This window comes from Peromyscus leucopus, chromosome 6 (assembly GCF_004664715.2).
Source record: "Peromyscus leucopus breed LL Stock chromosome 6, UCI_PerLeu_2.1, whole genome shotgun sequence".
NCBI lineage: Eukaryota > Metazoa > Chordata > Mammalia > Rodentia > Cricetidae > Peromyscus > Peromyscus leucopus.
In genome coordinates this window covers 80,541,307-80,562,421 of record NC_051068.1, presented here as the reverse complement: position 1 = coordinate 80,562,421, position 21,115 = coordinate 80,541,307, and the positions used below count along the sequence as shown (strand labels likewise).

The 21,115-nt window shown below is 38.0% G+C and overlaps 1 protein-coding gene across 1 annotated transcript; it reads right to left on the bottom strand.

The window, feature by feature from the left end:
- Window positions 1-279: 279 nt before the first annotated feature.
- On the bottom strand, window positions 280-16,913 carry LOC114707243 (chitinase-like protein 4). Its single transcript, XM_028889918.1, has 11 exons — window positions 16,889-16,913; window positions 15,574-15,603; window positions 14,915-15,116; window positions 12,210-12,266; window positions 6,968-7,133; window positions 5,003-5,127; window positions 3,351-3,465; window positions 2,410-2,595; window positions 1,264-1,383; window positions 1,041-1,182; window positions 280-311 (listed from the first exon to the last, which is right to left on the bottom strand). The coding sequence occupies exons 1-11, from the start codon at window positions 16,911-16,913 to the stop codon at window positions 280-282; spliced, it is 1,200 nt and encodes a 399-aa protein (XP_028745751.1).
- Between the last annotated feature and the right edge of the window lie 4,202 nt (window positions 16,914-21,115).

The following is a 21,115-nucleotide window of genomic DNA, read 5'->3' as shown; positions in this document are numbered from 1 at the left end:
AACATGAATTTTATTTTTAAAAGCTAGGCAGGAAATAGGAGGCTTTAAAAGAAGCATGGAAGTATGTTCAGAGCTTGGACAAAGGTAAAACGTGAAGACCATGCCTGGTTGCATCACAGATGGTGATGTGCATCACATACAGTTGTACTGGTGTGTGATTCAATTCAGGCAGGACCAGAATCTATTTCTGTTATTTTCTAAGGGAGGCTGACAGAGAACCCACTGCCCCAGAGCTGCTGATCTTGTATTTATTCTCATGGTTTGAGGACAAATTACAGGCTAAAGCTCCTCACGATAAGATGCCTTACAACCTGAAACATAAAGCACAAAGACAAAGTTGTGATCCTGGATAGAAGGAAGACTATTCCTGCAAATAATGAGAAGTATTAACTAGACAGCATGAACTGGAGATGCAATTAACTTCATAGTCTCTCAAGTTAGATCAGAAGATAAATCTAGACTTGGCTGTTAGGGAAAGTTACCACATAAATCTAGTTTTTAAATTACATTTCTAGGTCATCATTACTTACATCATTAATTGCCATGCTGAACTGGCAATTAAATTTACTTCTTTTACATTAACAATATTTCAAGAATACCCAGCAAGTAACTGAGTTTGATTTAAAAAATATCTCAATATATACTGTTCATCAGAGAGAAAATGGATACAGGAATGCATTGGAGCACTGTTGAAGTCTTGCTGATAAAGTTCTCCAAAGGGGCAGGAATACCCTCTAATGAAGATACTTAAAGAGTGGAAGATTTGAAAACTGAATGTGACTAAATTTTCTGTGGACTCTTACGCCTTGAAGACTGATTAGACCTGGAACAGCACACCCCACACCCAAGGAAGGCCTGGTTTTTTATGTGTGTAATATTGATTATTAGAATGAAGGTGTTTGGAAAGGTCAGATACTGTCTCTCATCAGGAAACGTCCAACAGATAAAATGCAAACATTCTGGGAACTAGTTGTGCTATTGTCAAGACTACCTTTGGTTTGTGAAGGGCTTTACACCAATGGAATGCTGCTGCCACTTACTAGGAATCTGGATATTGAGAGCTGTCTTTAAGGTACGGGTCAGAGGGAACTTTCCTTGTTTACATAAAGAATCAGTGACATCATCCATGTCCAGGGGCCAGATAGTGGCACCACCTAAGTTGTTGTTCTTGAGCCACTGAGCCTGTTCAAACAGAGGATATGAGTTACTTGGTTTCTGTGAGTCAGAAATGAGATCTCTGCACAAAAAATGAACTGAACTTACCTTCATCTGGAAGCTCTGGACATTATCATAGCCAACCCATTCTGTGTCCTTAAAAGCATAGGGTACTTCCTGCAGGGCATTCCATATCTCAGTGGCTCCATTTTTCAGGAAGTTGCAAATCTTTAAACATTCAACAGATTCAAATATTTAAATATCAATACAAAGAAAGAAAAATAGCATGTACTTTGTTTTTATTCCTTTCTATTTTCTTGTGGGGTTTAACTTCATTTTCTTATAAGTTTTATTTGTCTCAAAGAAAATCAAGACAATGTTAACTTTTACTTCTGCTAGGCCTGATATACTTACAGATCTTTGCCCAGACTATGTAAATTATTTACAATGAAGGTGGTTCTCCATCTCATATTATGTATTTTCACATTCTGATAGAAACTCAATTTGTACCTAAGACAGCCTTCAAACTGTTAATTCTCCTGTTCCATATTTCTGCAAGTTGAAGTTCTAAGTTTGAGTAATCAGGAATCACAGTGATAGTCACAGTGTATACTTATAGTATGTGATTCCATTCTTATACATACTACTAAAACTGAACCCAAGAGTAAGCTTATCAAACAAAGCTAGACCACAAAGGAATTGTAAAGGTACAGATATTTTTATATAAAGATATATTGGTAATATTTTTGCAGTGCAATTTCAATATCCACCAAATTTCTACATGGTATGATAGGTAATTATCTGTCATACATCTATAGATTTATTTTTAGACTTAGAGTGTTATTTAGGTTCTCAACATGTGACTTAAGACCCATTGGTCACATATCAGATATCTTGCATATCAGATATTTACATTATGATTCATAACAGTAACAAAATTACAGTTATTAAATTGCAACAAAGTAAATTTTTGGTTGTGGGTTACCACAACATAAGGAACTACATTAAAAGAAAATAGCATTAGAAAGATTAAGTACCACTGATCTATCATATGAAGGAATCTTGTATATCCTAAATTACTCTCTATAAATTATTAATTAAGAAATATAATAAAAATAAAGAATGTGAAATGGTCATTTAGCTTAGGTCATGAAGGCACTGCACATAAGGAACATTCATTTTCAGCAGATTTTAGTGGCCAGATTAAAAAACTGGGCCTGCAGTTCACTGACCACTCTCCAACAATCTACTGACCTCATAGTAGCTCCATAGTCCTGTTTCATCTGTGTACTTCCCTGGTTGTCCAGCACTAATGGTATGGGCATGAATTCCATGCTCAGAGGGGTCACTCAGGGTGAAGGTTTGTCCGTATGTGGGGAATCCAACAAGGAGCTTGTTGGGATCAGCCCCGTGGTTCTTCCAGTAGGTCATGATACAGTCCTGTGATAGCAGAAGGTTAGTTGTAGGGTAAAGTAGATGGTGATCTGTGCTGACTTAGGTTATTTCCCTGATCTGACAGCTCAAATTGTGTGACCTTAATAAAAAATCGATTAGATCTGTTTTTCTTTTGTTCAAGAAGTAAGAATATGTAAATTTTATTAATCAAATATATATTAAAGAGAGAAAGGATATGACATAGACATATTCTCAGTAAATGTACAGAGATAAGAGTGAATTTCATTGTCTTCACATTAAGTGTGCATTTATTTGTTAAATGGAGAAAGAATTCTGGACAATAAGGTCCCATAGATTAGTTTGTGCTAGAGTAAGGAGGGTCTTGTAGCCAGCCAATTAAGTTTGGACTTGATATGACAACATTTACTGAAAAAATTAGAGCACTGTTGGATCCTGAAGCTTTCTGAGAATGAAATACATGGTGTGCAATTGCTATGTAATGTTTATTTAAAAATGGGTATTATAGTTGCTCTACAAAATGTCATGCAAACAAATGCATGACTTTTAAATTTTTTATTGTGTTTCTATCAGGATATACTTACAGGATACAGAGGATCCTATACAAGATATAGCTGATAGCATAAAGAAGCCTTTGTTTTTTAAATATATTGCTTACTTATTTTTTTCAGATTGACAAAAAAGCTTAAGAAGACTGCATAAGCTCAGCTAGTGTTGTTTTGTGCTTTAATCTCCCGAGATATTAGACACTTCTCATTCCATTTGAATGTCCAGGGTCTTACCACATTAAGGCAGTCACTCTCATGTGGACCTTTGAAGAGGGGACTATTTTCTCCTGTATAACCATCATTGTAGCTATGGAGATCATATGTCATGACCTGAATGTAATCAAGGGACCTGGAAAAAAAGAGAGTCCTAAGAATCATTCTTTTGGGGGGTCAAATTTCTGAAATCCCTTCAGTGTACCATTCCCCACTCCGTCGAAATTTTAACCTGCCTGCATCATCTACTCTCCTTTTCTAATTTCATTTTATCTATAATGAAAGTTCCTAGAAAATACTATATTGAAAGTTACATTCTTCTACTAAAGTAAAAATTAATCCAGGGGAAGTGAAGAAAGGCACAGAGGAATTGAAAGAGTTTTGGTTTATACGTATTTTTATGACAGAATAGAGATTTTGGGGAGAAGAGTGTGGAGAGTGGCTTAGAAAAAATAAAGATTATAGAAAGAATACAGGTGTCAACCTGCAAACTTATAAGCTAACTGAAAATAAAATACACAAAAAGGAGTTTGAGCAGAAACAAACAGAATAGATAGAAAATATGCTTCAAGGATCCCTAGTTTATTAAATGAATAAATCTGTGTCAGGAATGGGAGACCTCCCTACTTGTTTTTGACCATGCAGGCATCAGAGACACCTAAAGCAACTCATCATGATACAATTTGTCTTTGATGCTCACTGGAACAGAATGCTAAGATCTGATTGTTGACTAGGACACACATTTGGACATAAGTACAAACCCAGTGAACTCACCTAACCAAGAGGGAGTCAAAATTTTTGTATTGCTTCAGGGTCATACTGTCAAACTCTATTTTAAACATTCAGGTTTATATCCATGGTGTTCTCAAAGTGTTTCAGAGAATGAAACACTTTTTTCAAAGCAGGTAGTGGTTAATGCAGACACTCATTATTGTTTAAAGTACAGTTCCAAGTAACCGTGAATCCTCAGCTGTGAAACGGATGTGTATCAGGACCCCTCAACTTCACAGCTCCGTGAATACAATAGGTGAGCCAGTGCAAAGACATTATATGCTGGTGGTTACTAGGGAAGAAGACTGTGAAATGCTGACTTCTAGACGAGATTTGGCTGTGGCACATATTAACTCTCATTGGCTGTGGTTACCTGCACAAGACCTATCAAAATCAAGTCAGCCAAAATTAAAACAGTGCCTCTTCCATGAAACAAACCTGGGGAAGAAACTGCTGATGATTAAAGGCTGCTGAGGGAAACAAATTCAAACTCCCTTGGGAATATTGCCACAATTATGCGTGTGTGAAACTATGGATAACTCCACAACCATGCACATACGGGCAAAACTGATTGGATTAGGGTATTATTAAGAATATAAAAAACTCAAAATAAAAAATATGGAACTCAGTGGGATAAAGTAAGGCATGAGGAGAATTTGGAGAGAGGCACTGGTGAATAAATTTATTCAAAATAAATTATATAAACATATAATATTTAAAGATTAAATGAAAACTTTATTTAAATTCAGTTCATTCTGAGTGCTGTTTTTCTTGCCAATGTAGGAAAAAAAAAAAACCCTTTATATGGCCTTTAGTCGGAGCCCTAGAGCAGCATTAAGTAACAGAAATGAGTAAGTTCTGTGTAAACACATGCAAAATTGTTAATATGGATCTCCACTTACTGTGACAGTTCAGGGATGTTATAGCCAGACTTAATGATGGAGATGATACCAGCACCTGTGGAAGTGAGTAACAGCCTGGTCTCGTGTTCATCTAAAGTTTCATTCTGAAACGCTTCATGCATTTCCTGTAAAAAATGTTTTGTGCTGTTATTTCAAGTGTATTTCAGTTCTTTTCACAAGAAATGTATATAGACTTAAATTTATTTCAATACACATTTTTGTATTTTATATTAATTTATTATCCATTATTACCTCAACAAATTCAGGAGATTAGATGCTATGATATCACTAAGTATATGGCTTCCTAAAATATGCATAGACATTTAAAAATATCAACATGTTCAACATCTAGTAACTTGTACTGGTCAGTATTAAGGCTCCAAAGTTTGGTCAGAGCTGCTCTTGTATTTCTCTGGAAATGTCTTTCAGCAGTTCCCTGCATCCCTTTGCAATGCTGTGGAGAGAGCTGCCATTGCTGACTGGATGAATTAGCTTATAGAATGCACATCCTGTCTAATGTTATGCTGAACTGATGAACTGGAAAGTTGGTAAGAACTGTGTAAAAAGTCAAATTCTTGCCTGTTGTAATCTGCCTAGATCCTATGTGACTCTATTCTCATCTTCAATCCTCGGGTTATCTCTCATCACTGCCTTGGGGTGTTCTAGAATCTGTTTCTAAAGTACTTTCCCAGAATTTACACTGTGGAAAAAGGGTCAAATGATAAGGTCACTTTACTGGTGAAAGAAGCACAAGAAAAAAAGTGTTTTAGCTGTCTCCAAATATTAAGTGCATAAAATGCAGCATGACTGCTTTAATTTTGTCCTGCTGGAGAGAAATCACCTAGAAACAATGGCTGGAAATTTTAAATTTTGCACAGAAATTTGTTTCATATCATTATTCATGTCATAGCTATCCAATAGAAGCTACCTGTCATTTAGTTGGTACAGAATATTGAAACTCTTCAGAGGATGGGGAAATATCTAATGGTAAGAGTGTTATTGTAAATAATCTGTTGTTGAGTGTATCTGTGTATATCAGTGGTAGACCATTCTGTCAAAAATTAAATACACAAATAAAGTTCTTTTCTTTTTTTATACAAGTATTATAGAAATGACTACATTTTAAAAACCTTCTCCAATCTTTGGTTATTAGTTGTCTGGTTTTTGTTGGATAATCACCACCCTTCCTTTTCAGAACAGTACTGAAAGTCATGTTCTAGATCATGAATTCTATTATCAGCATTATTTCAGTGCATGTTTTCATCTCTATACTTCACATTCACTATGTTCATAGGTAAAAGAGTAAGTTCCTCTCACTAAATCAACTGTTATTGGATTTTACTCTCAACAAAGAAATGTATTCTGATATCATCCTCTATGTCTGAAGAGTTACACACACATTTGAGTTTCTTTTGTGCCCTATTGACTCCTCTTATGCCCATTACCACAATGCACTTCAGTTGTTTCCCAGGTTACAGTGTTATACCTCAGATGAGAACAATTTCAAGCAAAAGTTTCTGCTTTATTTTCATCTTTAGTCTGTACTCATTAACCATCATCAAGTATACCATATTCAGGCACAGTAGATATTCTGATGTAATTGTTATGAGGTTTGAACTTTGTAGGGAAACAAAACTCGCAGGCATGATACTGTTATCTGAGTGACTCTGACTAATTTACTAAAACCCTGTCTGTATATTAGTTATTTGTCTGTATCATAAAGATCATAATGACTCTGTAACTCACATCATAGACAACATATGAAGATACATTATCATTCTACTCCTGTGTGTGGTGTAGTGTCCCACCTGCTTGTTGAATCAATGAATGATATTTCAGGTCCTATGCAATGCTAAAAATCTATATTTATAAATTCTAGTTTGGTTTACTCTAAAAGAACCATTCTCCTTGGAAAGGAGAGACTTTGAATCTTGTAGGACTAAAGGCATCTCCTGATTTCCCCACCTTCACCAGGACAGTAAAAAGATACATGTCCTTAGATGGGCTTCTACCAGACCCAGGGTACTGCCAGTCCAGGTTCAGCCCATCAAAATTGTGATTGCGCAGGAATGTCATGACTGACGTAATGAAAGTGTGACGGTTCTCAGAAGTAGACACCATGACACTGAACCTAAGGGAGACCAAAGGAAGATGAATGAAGATTTGTGTGAAATTTCCATATTGGAATGAGACAGTTCGACCTCTGGGCACCAGCCATTCCAGGGAAGACCTGCCAAACTTGGCCCCAGGTCCTGGCCATAGGGCAGGACCCCCCCCACAACCCCACTGGGAAGGTTCCCCTTCTCCAAGTCCCCAGGCAGACCCTGCAATCTGGCCGCCCTGCCCACACATCCATCCTCCGGAGACCCCAGCCAGTTCCTGAGACTTAGAGACCAGCCCCCAACTCCCATCCCACCCAGGAACTCCCAACTGGACAAGAGGTGAGCGCCTGGGGTCATACCCAGAGAAGCCTGCCCCTAGGTTCCATCCCTGGGCACAAGCCACTTCAGGGAAGACCTGCCCAACTTGGCCCCAGGTTCTGGCCATAGGGCTGGACCCCCCACCCAACTGGGAAGGTACCCCTTCTCCAAGACCTGGGCAGACACTGCAGTCTCCACACCCTGCCCCAACACCCATCTATCGGAGACACCAGCCACTTCCTGGGACTTAGAGACCAGCCCCCAGCTTCCATCCTGCCCCAGATCTCCCAGCTGGACAAGAGGTGAGTACATACAACAAAATGAAGAACAATACAGCATCAGCAAAAACTAGCCCTCCTCCAACAGCTACACCTGAGCATCACAAAATGGAAGAAGCAGAAAAAAGCAACCTTATAAATAACATCATGAAGAGGTTAGAGCCTTATATAGAAGAAATAAAAAATGAAATTGAGAAAAAGACAAACAAAAAATGGGAAGAACGCTATAGAAACTAGAGGAAAGGACAAATAAAGCAGAAGAAAACAATAATTCTCTGAAAGAAAATCATGAACAAGCAAGGAAACAGATGAAGGAAACAGTCCAAGACCTGAAACAAATGAAGAAGACAAAAACAGAGGGAATGCTGGAAATAGAAAATCTGAGTAAACGAACGGGAACTACAGATGCAAGTATAACCAAGAGAATGGAAGAGAGGATCTATGGCGTTGAAGATATGGTAGAGGAAATAGATTCATCAGTCAAAGAAAACAATAAAACCAACAAAGTCATGACCCAAAATGTCCACGAAATTTGGGACACCATGAAAAGACCAAACCTAAGAAAAATATGGATAGAGGAAGGAGAAGAATACCAAATCAAAGGCACAGAAAATATATTCAACAAGATCATAGAAGAAAACCTTCCCAACTTAAAGAAGGAAATGCCTATGAAGATACAAGAAGCCTATAGAACACCAAACAGACTAGAGCCCCCCAAAAAAGTACCCTTGCCACATAATAATTAAACAACTAAACCTACAGAATAAAGAAAGAATACTAAGAACAGCAAAGGCCAAAGGACAAGTGACGTATAAAGGCAAACTCATCAGAATAACACTTGATTTCTCAATGGAGACTTTGAAAACCAAAAGGACCTGGACAGATGTAATGCAGACACTAAGGACCTTGGATGCCAACCTAGACTAATATACCCAGCAAAACTCAGTCATCATAGACAGAGTGAACAAGACATTCCAAGACAAACCAGATTTAAACAATACTTATCCATAAACCCAGCCCTAAAGAAAGCACTAGAAGGAAAATTCCAACCTAAGGAAGTCAGATACACCCTGGAAAACATAGGCAATAGATAATGCCACAGCAGTAAACCCCAAGGAAGAGAAGTACACTCACACTACCACCAAAATATAACATGAATGAACAATCACTGGTCATTAATATCCCTTAATATCAATGGACTTAATTCACCTATAAAAAGACACAGGCTTTGGGCTGGAGAGATGGCTCAGCCGTTAGGCTCACAAACAAAAAGACACAGACTTACAGAATGGATACAAAAGCAGGACCCATCTTTCTCCTGCATTCAAGAAACACAACTCAAATTCAAAGATAGATACGACCTAAGAATAAAAGGCTGGGAAAAGACTTTCCAATCAAATGGTCTTAAGAAGCAAGCTGGTGTAGCCATCCTAATATCCAGCAAAATAGACTTCAAACTAAAATCAATCAAAAGAGATCAAGAAGGGCATTTTGCTGGGTGGCGCACGCCTTTAATCCCAGCACTCGGGAGGCAGAGGCAGGTGGATCTCTGTGAGTTCGAGGCCAGCCTGGGCTACCAAGTGAGCTCCAGGAAAGGCGCAAAACTACGCAGAGAAACCCTGTCTCAAAAAACAAAAACAAAAAAAAAAAAAAAAAGAAGGACATTTCATACTCATCACAGGAAAGATCCACCAAGATGAAGTTTCAATTCTCAACATTTATGCCCCAAACATAAGGGCACCCACATATATAAAAGAAACATTACTAAAGCTTAAACCACATATAAAACCCCACACATTAAAAGTGGGAGATCTCAACACCCCACTTTCACCATTGGACAGATCTCCCAAATCGAAACAGAGAAATAAAGGACTTAACTGGTGTCATTACCCAAATGGACCTAATTGATATCTACAGAATATTCCATCCTAACAAAAAAGAATGTACCTTCTCAGCACCCCATGGAACTTTCTAAAATGAACCACGTACTTGGCCACAAAGCAAATCTCAACAGATACAAAACAATTGGAATAACCTCCTGTGTTCTATCAGACCACCATGGTTTAAAGTTAGATTTCAACAACAACAAATACTACAGAAAACCTACAATCTCATGGAAACTGAATAATGCTCAACTGAATCACCAATGGGTTAAGGAAGAAATAAAGAAAGAAATTAAAGCCTTCCTAGAGATCAACAAAATGAAGACACCACATACCCAAACTTATGGGACACTATGAAAGCAGTGCTAAGAGGGAAATTCATAGCACTAAATGCCCACATAAAGAAGTTGGAGAAATCTCACACTAGTGACTTAACAGAAAATCTGAAAGCTTTAGAACAAGAAGAAGCAAAGTCTCCCAGGAAGAATAGATGCCAGGAAATTATCAAAGTGATAGCTGAAATCAATAATATAGAAACAAAGAGAACAATACAAAAATCAATGAAACAAAAACTTGGTTCTTTGAGAAAATCAACAGGATAGACAAGCCCTTATCCAAACTAACCAAAAGACAGAGAGACAGCATCCAAATTAACAAAATCAGAAATGAAAAGGGGGACATAACAACAGACAATGAGGAAATCCAGAGAATCATCAGGTTGTATTTCAAAAACCTCTACTCCACAAAACTGGAAAATCTAAAAGAAATGGATAATTTCTGGATAGGAACCACATACCTAAGTTAAATTAAGACCAGATAAACTATTTAAATAGTCCAATAACCCCTAAGAAAATAGAATCAGTCATTAAGAGTCTCCCAACCAAAATAAGCCCAGGACCAGATGGTTTCAGTGCAGAATTCTACCAGATCTTCAAAGAATAGTTAAAACCAATACTGTTTAAATTGTTCCACACAACAGAAACAGAAGGATCATTACCAAACTCCTTCTATGAGGCTACAATTACCCTGATTCCTAAACCAAACAAGAATGCAACAAAGAAAGAGAACTACAGACCGATCTACCTCATGAACATTAATGCGAAAATACTCAATAAAATACTGGCAAACAGACTCCAAGAATACATCAAGACAATTATCCACCATGATCAAGTAGGCTTCATCCCAGGGAAAAAAGAAAAAAAAACCCACATGATCATCTCACTAGATGGAGAAAAGGCATTTGACAAAATCCAACACCCCTTCATGATAAAGGTCTTGGAGTGATCAGGAATACAGGGAACATACCTAAACATAATAAAGACAATTTACAGCAAGCCAACAGCCAACATCAAATTAAATGGAGAGAAACTCAAAGCGATTCCACTAAAATCAGGAACGAGGCAAGGCTGTCCACTCTCCCCATACTTATTCAATATAGTACCTGAAGTTCTAGCCAGAGCAATAAGACAACTTAAAAAGATTAAGGTGATATAGTTTGGAAAGGAAGAAGTCAAGCTTTCCCTATTTGCAGATGATGTGATAGTATGCTTGAATGACCCCAAAGATTCAACCAAGGCACTGATCCAACTTATAAACACCTTCAGCAACATAACAGGATACAAGATTAACTCAAAAAAACCCAGTAGCCCTCCTATATTCAATTGACAAACAGGCTGAGAAGGAGATCAGAGATACACCACCCTTTACAATAGCCAAAAATGATATAAAATACCTTGGTGGTAACTTTAACTAAGCAAGTGAAGGACCTATATGGAATGAGACAGTACACAGCTAATTTCAGAATCTGTGTTGTTCTCCAAGGCTCCCTGGTCTTGCCTTGCAAGCTACCAGTTAGCAATGCTGCTTCAGCAGTCTCTTTGTTTTGTTAATCCCACCATAAATACTGTTACATTACCATTTCATTTTTTTTTAAATTTATTTTACAACACCATTCAGTTCAACATAATAGCCACAGATTCCCCTGTTCTCCCCCTCTCGCCCCCTCCCTCTCCCCCAGCCCACCCCCATTCCCAACTCCTCCAGATCAAGGTCTCCCCCGAGGACCGGGGTCAACCTGGTAGACTCAGTCCAGGCAGGTCCAGTCCCCCCCTCTCCCAGACCGAGCCAAGCGTCCCTGCATAAGTCCCAGTATTCAAACAGCCAACTCATGCAATGAGCCCAGGACCCGGCACCAATGCACAGCTGCCTCCCAAACAGATCATTCCATTCTAACTAATCAATCGTATGCTGCCTGCAGATGACGTCTGGTTCATATTACATATTTCCTTTGTATAAGAGCCCTCAATTCAGTTCCTAAAAAGGTGGAAAGAAGCAGTACATGGCACTCCTCTCCTCTGGATGACTTTAACCACTTAAAGAACCAGCTCTTTGTAGTAGGTAACTCAGAGGTTGGTATTCCAGAACAACCAAAATGAATTTGAACTTGTGAAAGCTACATGTGCACTTGCAAAGAGTGCATTCTGTTTAATTAGAGCTTCTAGTGAAATAGAACTTAACCTATTTACCCAATGGATATTCTTAATACCTTTCTGAAAATGAGAAGTAATGGAATGAGATTGTGTTGTCACACTAGCAAAGAGCAATAAACTGTGGGTACAGAACTTACCCACTAGGCGGGAACTTCTTGCCTCCAATGGCCAGGAGAGTTTTCAGGTTCGTGTTCCTTAAAAACAGCAGTAAAAGAGAAATACAAAAAGTCTTGGCTTCCTTTATATATAATAGCAGTGTGATTTGTTCATTTCTCATATTATTTAGTACTGTGATGTCATGAAAAAGAACCCACCCCAGTATAGTTTTCCATTACTTATGAAAATTTTGTACTAAAAATCTTTGTTACAATTTTAGTGCAAGTTCTTTAAAGTAACGTTGTCTACACAAGTTTTCTATGTAACCTAAACCTAACCCTAAACACTAAGCCTAACATAACACTAACCTTAACCTTAAGCATAACTCTAACTGCACTGTGATACTTACTAACTGCATTTCTATGTCAATAACTTAGAACCAAAGTTATGTCACAGTTAGCTCACATTATTCCTGATCACATGAAGTGACAGATTCTTTTAGCTTTGCTAACTTCTCAACCTCCATAAATGAATACAAATCATTCCTTGGGGAAGTTTACATCTTCATGGGGATAGTTGTTTTGAGGCATTAGCTTCCAAAATGTTATGATTGACAGTTGTTTGAAAACATTAGAGTTATAGGCTTCCTATCTCTTGCTCAGAGATTCAGAGTTTGTAATCTGGCATCAGAACAGGAATTGCTTTCAGTGTCTGGTTTAGTTTGATGCAGGAAAACAAAAGGAAGAAAGTCAAGGAAATTCCTTTAGATGAACTTATTTTCAGTTGAGAATTATAGCTTAGATTATTCCTAAGGAAAGTGTCATTACCGAAAATAGAAGTGAACTGAGTTTTCCTCATCTTAGTTATGGCTAAAGCCAAAAGTGCGATTGTAAAACATGAGCACTTGGCTTATTAAAGAAAGGAAAACTGTAATAGAACAAATCAAAATTTATGATTCTGGGAATCAGTTCTATCTAAATTAAAATAACCTTTAGGTCCTACTTTCTGAAGTAGAAAGCTAAGATCTCTTCTTCCCCTTTTAAAAAATACCTATAGTGCAAAAGCAATCCTCAAGACAAAGAAAGTCAGTCATCCCCATAGGAAGTCATAGTGATCACATCAGGATTTGTAAAAGACTGTGTGCTTCCTTACAGTTGGCAAGTGGATTCCAAGCCATAAGTGGCAGCATCCTGCAGCAAGAGGTTGAAAATCAGTCTTCTCTATATGCCACTCAAGAAGCTGTTTCCCAGTCTCACACCATAGATACAAATCAAATGACAGTGGAATAGGGATATAATGATAAGGTCTCAATCTATCAGTGCTTTAAGAAAATGATAAAATATTCATTGGAGTCATTTGTGCAGTGAGATTGTTTGAAAATATTCCTAAACATATAGACTACTATTAAAAAGTGAAAAAAGTGGTTTCTTCTATGAATCAGGGGAAAAAGAGAAATCAACTGCATAAAGAGATTTACATTAGACTGGGTGAGAATATATACTTTATTTATTTATGTATGTTTGGTTTTTCGAGACAGGGTTTTTCTGTGTAGCTTTGCGCCTTTCCTGGAATTCGCTTTGTAGACCAGGCTAGCCTCGAACTCACAAAGATCCGCCTGCCTCTGCCTCCCAAGTGCTGGGATTAAAGGCATGCACCATCACTGCCCGGTAAGAATACATACTTTAAATTATACAATGTTAAGGAAATAATTTGAATACATATACTAGGAATGGAAGAAAATACAGATCAAGAAATAAAACATCCTTGAGAAAGTGGGCAAAGCCCGGGGGGTAGACATTTCACAAAAGATGAAACCTAACAGGTGAATGAAAATCACCCTAGCACATTTCTAAGAGAGATATTTAAATTACAATCACATTGAGATAATGTCTCATGTCTATCACAATGGGTATAGTAAAGATGAAAATATTCAATTTTCTTGGGGTATGAATAAAAAAAAACACTTTACACCATTGGTGGAAATATAGCTGATTACAGTCACATAAGAAAGCACTGTGGGGATCCTTCAGAAAGATAAAATTGTCACATGACCCAGCAACCACACCGCTTAGTTTATATCTAAAGTACATGGAACCATTTTCTTCCTAAAGGATGAGAGCACTTGACAAGAGCGGTAGCATTATTTGCAAAACACAATGTGGTATCACAGAAAATATCTGGCACTGGATGAATGGACAAATGATGTGCTATACATAAACCCCACAAAACTCTTTGACCACAAAAAGATGAAGGTTGCTTTTTGCAACTCAGTTTGTGAATCAGGTGGACATTGTATTATAGGAAAAGGTGATTGATAGACAAATAGAATATGGTCTGATTACAAATGCTAACTAAAATATTCGGACACATAGAAGTGAAAGTAGAATGGTCATTCTTAGCAAATGGGAGGAAGAAACAGAAGGGAAAAACAGTCAAAAATTAATGAAATATGAAGAATATGCACAAGGACATTGAATAAGAAGAACGTTTATCATGTTAGGTAGAAGTAGGTGAGATAACATATACACTAATGGGGTCATGAGCCATTTTGTACTAGGCAGAAATCAAAGGTTGTATACAATAAAAACAATCAGTCTGTCTCAGTTTAAAATTCAAGAAAAATACATTGGCAGATTGTCCTCTCACGTACTTTGATTCAGAGTTACATTTAAAGAAGCATTAAGATGTGCCAACTATCGACACACATGTACCAAAAGAGATATCTATTACCTTGTCCTTCTCTTACCTGGTTTTCAGATTGTTTATGGCATCATAGTCACTCAAGTCCTCCATGCTTATCGGAGTGATCTCATTGTTCCGCATTGTAGCATAGGCATAGATGATGTGAGTACACAGGCAGGGGTCTATATCATCAGGTTTGAATTTCCCAGGGTAAGCCCGGTTCTTGGCCTCCCTGGTATAATAGCACATGAGCTGGTAGGCAGAACCTGTGGGAAGTTATCAGAAGAGCAATGTTCTCATGTAGTTTCCAGTGAATTTGCTAAAAAATTTGCCTTTCCCCATCTCCTTGCTACTATCTGTATACAGGTACATAGAATTATTCCAGTCAATAACTGTACATTTATTTATGAAGTGTAGAGATTCAGTCAAATTATGGCTAACCTTTGGAGCCTCTGGAGCAAACACACCCTTCCTGTGAAACCCAGAATTTACCTGTTTCAAACTCTTAACTCATCTCCCTAGAGAGAACAGTGAAAGCTATGAGTCTACTATCCACAAGGCTAACCCTATTCTTTCCCCTATGTAGATTATCTTATAACATCTTCTGCCAATAAACAAATGTGAGAAAGTAATACTAAAATGAATCATAGCAGGCAGAAGCTTGCATTAGGAATAATTAATAAGTATTAGAGACTTATATTAAAGTAATATAATATAACTCACCCAACAGAGCATTCAGCACAATGGCCAAACCTAGAGAGAGAGAGAAAACACATTTTTCTCTGAATCAGCTGCTAGAATCATAAGGATCAAATTCTCAGTTCATGTGGCCTGTGTTACTATCTCTATATATCATTACATCCCCAAAGAAACATTACAGTTTTACAAGGTGTGGACCTTGGGGTTATGCTTTTCAAAATCATCTACACTTATCAGTAAAACCTGGTAGTGTCCTTTGGTTCCACCTTATGTGTCCCAATTGTTATGGAATTTGAAATCTACTACCTCTGCCAGTGATACTGAATGAAATGACTCACAAGAATTTCTACTTAGTGAGCACACACATTGCATTCCCCAGAGCTGTAATATGTCAAGGCTTCCTCCAGCCAAGACACATCTCAAGTACTTCATTCAATATCTTCTGGAGCCTTGGCCATTATTTGGAAGCATCTGTTAAGAGCCCTTGCTGGAGAAAATAAGTTGTTTTGCTCCATATGACATTTTTAGATACAAAGAAACAATTTAGGTTTAAGGATGTTTCCTCTTTGTTTGTGCTGTTTTGATCAATGAGTCAGGGTCTCACAGTAGGTAGCCCTGGCTGGCCTTCTACTTCACAGTGTTCTGACTGTGCCTCTTGAGTGCTGATATTTTGGGATTCAATCATTATCATGTAACTAGAGCATCTCTACTGTGAATCTGTTACACACTGGGCTTGTCTTCACTTGGATAAGGTTCTGAAGCTGAGAAAAGTATATACAGAAACAGATTTAGTGCAATTGCTAAATTGTGAACAACTTGGGTTAAAATGCCTAAATCAAACTCCCAAATGATTGAATGTCTCTACCTATGACAATTTAAATCAGCAATTAAATAGGACAATGGAGGACAGATGTGAAATAATTCCGAAAAAAAAGAAGAGCAAAGAAAACTTGGAGAACTCTATCTCAGAGTCAACTGATATCCATCTATCAAAAAATTGTTCCACAACACCTACATGAAAATAAACAGATTGTGAATTTCAGAATGGTGATATTACAAGAGGTCAGGGCAATGAATGACTGTTGAAAAAAAAGAGCAAAAGAAGCATTGAATGAAGGGGAGACATCAGTGTCATGCCTGTGGTATCAGTGAAGGCAAAAGTATTCTCTCAACTACGGACTTATGAGAGCCAGGAAAGTCTGAATAAGGAAAGAAAATTTTCAGTGACAAATAAAGAATGGTAAAGTCTAGAGTTGTAGTGTCAAAATTGCTTCCTTGTAAGATCCTGTGAGGAAAGAATCAGGCAAGACTGAGGGTCTAGGTCTGATTATCAACTCACCTGTAGCAAGAATGAGCTTGGCCATTGTGTCTTCGGGATTGTTCCAGCAGAGCTTCTGCTGACTTTTTATACACTCTGAGACCATGGATTTCAAAAGATTTTGCAAGTAGAAAGTTTTTTCCAGGAAGTCTTTGTGGGTAATCTTTTAATCCATGGCTCCCTACTGCTGACTCAGCTTTAATATATCACCAGCACTTTTTAATCACCTGTTCGGTCAAAATTGCTATGTCTCCAAGAAGTGGATGTATACTACCACCTAGGCATCACTCACCCAGCTAAGATTATCTTGTCAAGTCCCAGAGACTCAGCATTTCTTTGAATATTGGAATTAATACTATTGGGAATATTTCATACCTAAGCAAATCTCAATCTTCTTGGAAAGTAAACAATATGATTGATTCCTTGAAATCCCTTGTACTTCCTGCAGTCATTTCTTTGTGTCTTGAGATCATTGCCTATGGGAGATTCTCTGGTTAGGGGCCACTTTCTGAGCATTGTGTCAACTGTTTTCTACAGGAGGACCTTCAAGTAAGATTATAATATAACCTTACCTAAGAAGGTATGAGCCCAGTCATGTTCCAGCTCATTTTCTGATTTCTAGCTAATTTTCTCAGGTACTCTCCAGTCTTCCATTCTGTCTCCTGACATACAGAGCGATGAAAGCAATTCCCACTTACTTCTACATAAAGATGTTAAAGCCACAATTTTATAACACTATGAAGCCACATAAATATTTTGAAAATTCTTTGTTTGCAATTCATTTTAATCACCATTTACAAGCACTGTGTGTTACTAGCATGTTTCATTAAATTTTGATTTCTGAAAAGTTATTTACTTACTACCTTCAAAAAAAAAAAAAAAGCCTTGCATGTCACTCTCCAAGCTCTCACATCAGCCTTTTGTGTCTTCCCAGATCCCAGTAGTATCTGTTCTTCAAAGTCAAAATGGGGGCCTCTCTTAAGCACTCACTGATATCTTCTTCCTCACAATTTCTGAAATCATTCTAGCACATATTAGATGTCCTGCTTGTATGGGGTGACTTGTGATGAGACACACCACTCAGGTCATAGAAAACGTGTGTTTATCATAGGACATTGGAATCTCCCCTGAATTCGTGGACAACCACATGGTTTTCTCTATTTAAACCATTTTGAAATTTAAATGTATCTAGTTAATCTAGAATGATTGTGACCACACAACTTGGTTCCTATTCACAGGAGTACACAAATTTCACATAAATCCAATCTAGAATGATTCTGTTCTAAAATTATCATGAATATGGGCAAATAAACAATCCAAAGAAATAATGGGGTGCATATCTAAACAGATAATTTCAACAGAAACACCTCAAGTGGTGGAGAAACCTTTAAAGAGATGTTCAACATCCCTCACCACCGGGGAAATGAGATCAAAATGACATTGAAATTCTATCTAACACTAGTACTAATAGCTAACATAAGAAAAACACAAGCTACAGCTCATGTTGCAGAGGATGTGGAGCAAGGGGAACACTCCTGCATTGTTGGTGGGAGTGCAAACTTGTACAGCTACTTTGGAAGTCAGTGTGATGGTTCTCAGAAAATTGGCAATCAACCTGCCACAAAACCCAACTATAATACTTGTGGGCATATACTCAAAGGACATTCAATCATTCCACAAGGACACTTGCTCAACTATGTTCATAGCAGCTTTATTTGTAATAGCCAGAACTTGAAAGCAACCTAGAAGTCTCTCTACCAAAGAATGGATAAAGAAAATGTGATATATTATACAGTGAAGTATTAATCAGCTGTTGAAAACAAGGACACCAGGAAATTTGAAGCAAGTGGATGGAAAGTGAAAAAAAATCATCCTGAGTGAGGTCACACTCAGACAGATAAAGAAAAACATGATATCTATTCACTCATAAGTGGAAATTACTTGTAAAAAATGATAATTATATAATAATCTGTAGACCCAGAGATACAGGGTAACAAAGAGAGTTCATGGGTGGACACCAAGATCTCCCTGGGAAGGAGAAATAGAAGTGATTTCAAATAAAAGAATGATGTATATTCACTTACAAGTGGATATTACTTGTAAAAAAATATAATTATGTCACAATCCACAGACCCAGAGAGACGGGGTAACAAAGATACTTCATGGGTGGACACCCAGATCTCCTTTGGGAAGAGAAACAGAAAAGATTTCATGAATGAACTGAAGGCTGGTGGGATGAGAACTTGGGCAATGAGATTGAGGGGGTATAGAGGGGGAGAGTGTTGAGGGGGATTTCTGTTTGGGGGCCTTTTCGGGGTCTGTTTGAAGTCTGGCACAGGGAAATCTTTCAGGATTCTATGGGGAGGACCCCAGTGTAGACCCTAAAGCAATAGTGAGTAAATAGCCTGAACTGGCTGTCTCTTGTGACCAGATTGGTGCCTGGCCCAGTTGACATCTGAGAGGAGTCATCCAGCAACTGATGGAGTAAGTTGCAGAGACCCACAGTCAGACATTAGGCAGCATTCAGGAGTCCTGCTGAGGAGAAGGCAGAGGAGGAGGAGGAGGAGGAGGAGGAGGAGAAGGAGGAGGAGAAGGAGGAGGAGGAGGAGGAGGAGGAGGAGGAGGAGGTGGAGGAGGAGAAGAAGAAGAAGAAGAAGAAGAAGAAGAAGAAGAAGAAGAAGAAGAAGAAGAAGAAGAAGAAGAAGAAGAAGAGCCTGTGTTCATAGTGTCTTGCAGAGACCAAACCAGGAACCAGGGAGCCTGCATGAGACTGACCTAGGAACTCTGCATATATGTTACAGTAATGTAGCCTGGTCCTCTTATGGGACTCCTAAAAGAGGGAACAGGGGCGGTCTCTGACTCTTTTAGTGCCTTTTGGGTCTCTACTCCTCATACTTCATTGCCTTGCCCAGCATGCACACATTAGGGGTGCTTAGTCTTACTGCAACTTGATATGCCATGTTTTACTGATACTCATAGAAGACCTGCCCTTTTGTGGATGGAGAAGGAAGAAAAAGGGATTGTGGGATGGGAGGGGAAATGGGGGAGAGGGACTGGAGAGGAGGATAGTGTAAGGAGGCTGCAGCCAGGATGTAAAATAAATAAATAACTGGCATGAACATAAAATCTAAAAGCACGCATACCATATTAGAGTAAATATGAGGAATTTACGTCACTGACCTTGTATTATTTCTACTCTTCTGATTAAATACTATGAAAAAATGCTACAGAAGGCAGGACAGGTTTTTAAGGTTTAAAATTGCAGGCTACATGCCATTAATTTGGAGAACCTAGGAAGGACCATAAAGCACCATATGCACAGTCAAGATCTTAGAGAGAATAAACACATGGCTCCTCACTTGTTCTTGTCTATCTCCTGCCACTTCGTATTCAGGAAACTCTGCCTAGATAAATGTTCCCCCATAATATGCAGAACATTCCTCCTTCAGCTAACACAAGAGACACCCACATGAATATTTCCACATGCCAAAGAGTTCTGGATAACCCTTAGATGAGACACACTTCACAGGTGATTACAGGCTGTGTCAGCATGAAAAGCAAATCTGAGAAGCAAATGTCTATTCATCTAGATATTAACTATAATCACAGGCATACTATTAAGAATGTACAGGTTGAGTCATTGTATTTATGTACTGAGGAATATATATATACATATATAATGTATATTATGTATTTAGTATACACATATATACATACTTAATGAAACAACAAGAAAATAAAAAGAAACCAAGTCTGAGCAACACCTGAAAAGAGGGCTTCTCATACTTCATTGTGTGGGCTTTAATAATTGGTCTTTGGGTGTTGTAGGCAACAAGTCAGTACAGATATAAAAATACTATTAAAGTGTATACATAAATTTACACACTGATTTAAAGTCTATTGGTTTTTTTAAGGTACGTAGTTAGCATTATATTTGCTTGTGATTTTTCAGACATCCTTATTGTTCTTTTACCTTTGCTCCTCATTGTTCTGTCTTTCTCTCCTTCCACCCATCATATGTAGGGTCCTCCTTTCCCTTATACCCACAATTACATAACTTGTACACAGCTCATCATCCTCTATGTTTTCTCAGTCCTCCAAAAGAAGGCAATGCCCCCAATGTAGTTCCCTGCTTTCTGCAGTCACTCCAGGATGTGTAATCCCATCATAAGGTATGGAAGGAGGAGCCTCGGGTGAAAAATCCTTTTGAAAAAATTGATGTAGTTTTAGATAGAAAAAAATGTCCCC